This window comes from Otolemur garnettii, unplaced genomic scaffold (genome assembly GCF_000181295.1).
Source record: "Otolemur garnettii isolate 467f Iridium unplaced genomic scaffold, OtoGar3 scaffold00145, whole genome shotgun sequence".
Classification (NCBI taxonomy): domain Eukaryota; kingdom Metazoa; phylum Chordata; class Mammalia; order Primates; family Galagidae; genus Otolemur; species Otolemur garnettii.
The window spans coordinates 2197989-2201681 of NW_003852540.1; the positions used below are offsets into that span (position 1 = coordinate 2197989).

General features: G+C 56.1%; 1 protein-coding gene across 3 annotated transcripts in view; it reads right to left on the minus strand.

Moving 5' to 3' along the window:
- The window catches only part of CTNS (cystinosin, lysosomal cystine transporter), an 18770-nt gene continuing 15077 nt past the window's right edge, over positions 1 to 3693 (minus strand). For 2 of the 3 annotated variants that reach the window (XM_023518694.1, XM_003799116.3), the window contains exons 9-12: positions 3411 to 3581; positions 1606 to 1723; positions 1218 to 1332; positions 1 to 971 (exon numbers count right to left, since the gene is read on the minus strand). In XM_023518694.1, coding sequence (XP_023374462.1) covers positions 863 to 971; positions 1218 to 1332; positions 1606 to 1723; positions 3411 to 3581 — 513 coding nt within the window. In that variant the 3' untranslated portion in view covers positions 1 to 862. Of the gene's footprint in view, positions 1333 to 1605; positions 1724 to 3410; positions 3582 to 3693 lie in introns of all 3 variants that reach the window. The other variant, XM_023518696.1, reaches the window with a different exon arrangement.

The following is a 3693-nucleotide window of genomic DNA, read 5'->3' on the forward strand; positions in this document are numbered from 1 at the left end:
AGTGTGCAGAAAGGAAACAAGTCAGGTTTAATTAGCAATACAGGCCTCACACTGGTCTTGTAGAAAAGCCAGAGTGGACCCCCAAACTTGAGGCATGTACAAGGCACTTTCTGGGACCCTCCCCTCCTGCCATGGGAAGAATGAACAAATTGGGAAAAATAAAGTGGGAAGGAAGGTTTGAGGTCAGGATTGGACCCATAAGGACCGTGTGAGGTGTCTCAAGTTATCCAAGGCTCCTAGACAGCTATAAAATTGCTGAGTCTTAGGTAGGGGCCTTTCTGGTAAAGGGGAACAAAGGGACCTGCCTGCTCTCCAGGGGAGCTGCTCTCATCATTTGGCAGGTCTACGGGCCTCTAAGGCACAGACTGGTGGGAAGAGTGGAGTGTGTGTGGTGCACTGCAGATACTGGGTAAGGAGCAGTTGGGGAGCTGGGGGCGGGGGGGCATTTGACACTGGGAAGGTGGAGGTAGGAGAGGGCAGAAGAAAGTCAGCCACTTGCAAGACATCCCTCCAAAATATCTGAAAAGTGTTAGTGTGATAGATAGTCTGACTCTGTGTTGACAAAGCTCCAGAGAGTGCTGGTATGAGTCCAGTTCAGAGCCATTGTGGTGGGCACCTCAGGGCTCAGAAGTATTCTGGCCTGGGCCAGCTGCTGTTGTAGTCATGGATGCTGAGTTACCTAGAATGGGTGTCAGGAAAGGGCCCTGCAGAGAGTACCCCAAGGCCTGACCCCAAAGTCTAGCCTCTCCACCACCAGCATCAGCACCTGAGTCCACTGGCCACAGCACCTGGCTGCTTGGTCTCTGGGAACACAGTGGTGGCAACAAAGTGGCTTTGGCTCTCCAGCTGCAGGATCAGCCCATCAAGCTGCTCCCAGAACGCTGGTTGTTTGGGGTGAAGCCTTTGGCTGCAAGCTCAGTGCCCAGTCCTGCCTGAGACAGCTGTCAGGACCTGTATGTGCGGCCTGAAGCCTTAAAGAAAAGAGAGATGGTGGCATCAAGATGCAGGAGAGCCAGGATGGAGGCAGGCTGGTTGGAGTTTAAGGCATTGGCCACAAGGAGAGACAGTGCTTCTCTGTCCATACACCAAGCCAGCTCTGCACCCCAAGCCAGATGGTGTCGCTGGCCTTCCTTCCCTGGCTGGGGTCTTCCCCACCAGGGCACAGAGCCTGGGGCTGTTTACACGGGGTCCCCAGGTGCTACTTCAGCTGGTCGTACCCTGGTTTCTTTCTGTACAAGCAGAAGTGCTGGATAAAGAAGACAATGTCAAAGAAGATGGAGAAGATGCCGAGTCCGAATTTGGTGGGGTCTCCGAAGATCAGTGTCCATTGGTCTGTTAATAGCCAAAGGGGACAGAATTTGGTTTTAGTTTGGCAGCTTCGGCAGCAGCTAGAACCTGCGGGGCAGTGAGGGTAAGGGGTCCCCATCTGCCCAGAAAACCACAAGTATGCTGGGTGGGTCTCTGTTTGAGGGCTGGTATCAGCTTGAACCCCAGGCTTCAGGTTGGGGGTTGGGGTGTGTAGCCCTGGCTAGGAGGTCCAGGGAAGCCTGGCCCCACCCTGTAGCTCCAGCCCACAGGGCAGGGGCAGCCTGCTGGCTGACTCACCGTTGTTGTAGGACTGGAGGAACATCTGGAGGAGGCTGAAGCTGCCCCCGATGAAATCCAGGAGCACGTTGCCAATGCTCCAGCCCTCGGTGCTTTTGTAGTAAAAGTTCATGTAGGCCTGGGCCAGACAGACAGATGGAGGGCAGTGAGGGGGCTGGTGGCTGCCTCACGCGCCTTGTGACTGCCACTCCAAACAAGAGTGACTCTAATGCTTCCCACGCGTGTGCTTGTGCCTTGCTTCCAAGGAACATGGTGACCTTTGGCCTCTGACAAACCTCAACCAAGGGAATAGTCTGGGTGATTCTGGGGGCTCTCATCTGCATGGACGGCAAGCAAAGCCCCCTCCTCCCACTCCTGCACCTTGCAAGTTCAAAGGACAGAGGGACAGAGGCCACTGTCATCGTGTTCATCTCTCTCTGTGGCTGAAGCCCTATTCTGGTTTCTCAGCAACTTTGATTCAGCTTCCAGCCTCCAATGAGACCAGCCCCAGATGCAGTCTGGACTTCAGGCTAGGCTTGGAGTCAGATTTCCTGGTGTGAGATCTCAGCTCCATTAGCTCAGCTGTGCTGCCTTGCCAAGTTACCGAGTTCTCCTTGCCTCACTCTCCCCATCTCCCCAGGGCTGCCTGGGGTTTCTTGGGTCTGTTGGGTGGGTCCACTGTGACATGCCCCTCTTCCTGCTGCCAGCACCCCACATCTTTCCTTCAAAACCATGGTGCCCTCTGGATTGATGACTGCTATAACTTCCCTTCCTTCCACCCAGGAGGGCGGTCTTGGCCTCCACCAAGACCAGCCACTAGCCAGGTCCCAACATTGTCCTCTCCCACTTCCTTCACACCTTCCCCCCTCAGAAGCCCTTCCAGCCCCAGGACCTGGTTCTTGCTTGCCAGTTGCGGCATTCTCAGTACTGCTGGGCCAGTCCGATGCCTTTATCTGCTTTTGTGCAGGCTACCCTGGCCTTGAGAGCCCCCTCCTCAACCCTCCACAGAATCAAGTCCTGCTCACCCCGAGGGCCTACCCTGCTTCCTGGCCCAACACTCACCTTCCTGAGCTTGTGGAACACAGCTCCCACTGCTGGGGAGGCTGACAAGGGGGCTTCTCCCTTGGGAATGCGGTGAGTTAAATGAAGGCCTAGGTCCATGGGTGCAGCTACTTCATAAGCGACCCTTGCCCAGGCCATGCTGGTTATGGGGGAAGATGTGTTTGACTCTAAGGCCTGGATCTGAACAGGACAGTCTTGAGCACTCACAGGAGAGTGCCAAGGGACCCCCCAAGATCAGCTCTGCACAGGGCTGGTTGTTGTGGTGGGGGGAGCTCAGTCTCTTGCTGGGCTTCTCAAGAACCTCCTTGTGCCTTGAGAACCAGGTCCTGGGGCTGGAAGGGCTTCTGAGGGAGGAAGGTGTGAAGGAAGTGGGAGAGGACAATGTTGGGACCTGGCTAGTGGCTGGTCTTGGTGGAGGCCAAGACCGCCCTCCTGGGCTTCTCAAGACACACAAGTGGTGTCTTGTTGTGGGAGTAATGGGGGCAGGACTGGAGTCCCTGGGAAAGATGGGGACATGGGGATGGGAAATGACCTTCACAGCCTTGATGCTCAGAGGGAGGTCTGAGGAGTATCATGGATGTCTTTGTGTGACTTGGCTCCAGCAAGAGGGGTCAGTGATACCGACTGGCTATCTGCCGGCTCCACTCCCGCCAGGCTCACTGGCTCCCACCACCCCAGCAGAAGCTGCCCCATGGGAGCAGGGCCGAGTTCTGCACCTCTCACACTACCGGCTGTGTGAACACGTGGGCAGGCCCTGGAAGTACCTGTGGAAAATACTTGACCAGTGTGACTGCGAGCTTGATGTAGGAGAAGCAGAAGAGAAACTGCAGCCATGTGGTTGCCCCAGCCGCAGCTACAATCATGGCGACGAATGCAAAGAGCCACAAGAGCACCAGGAAGCTGACAGCAGGCCATGACACGCGCTGGCTGCCTCGCTGAGGGCAAGATGAGAGAGGGCGTGGGTGTGGGTGGGCACAGGGGCTGCTGCAGGGTCTCAGTGGGGCATGGCTGTGGAGGGAAAGGTCAAAGCGGGAAGCTTTTTTTTTT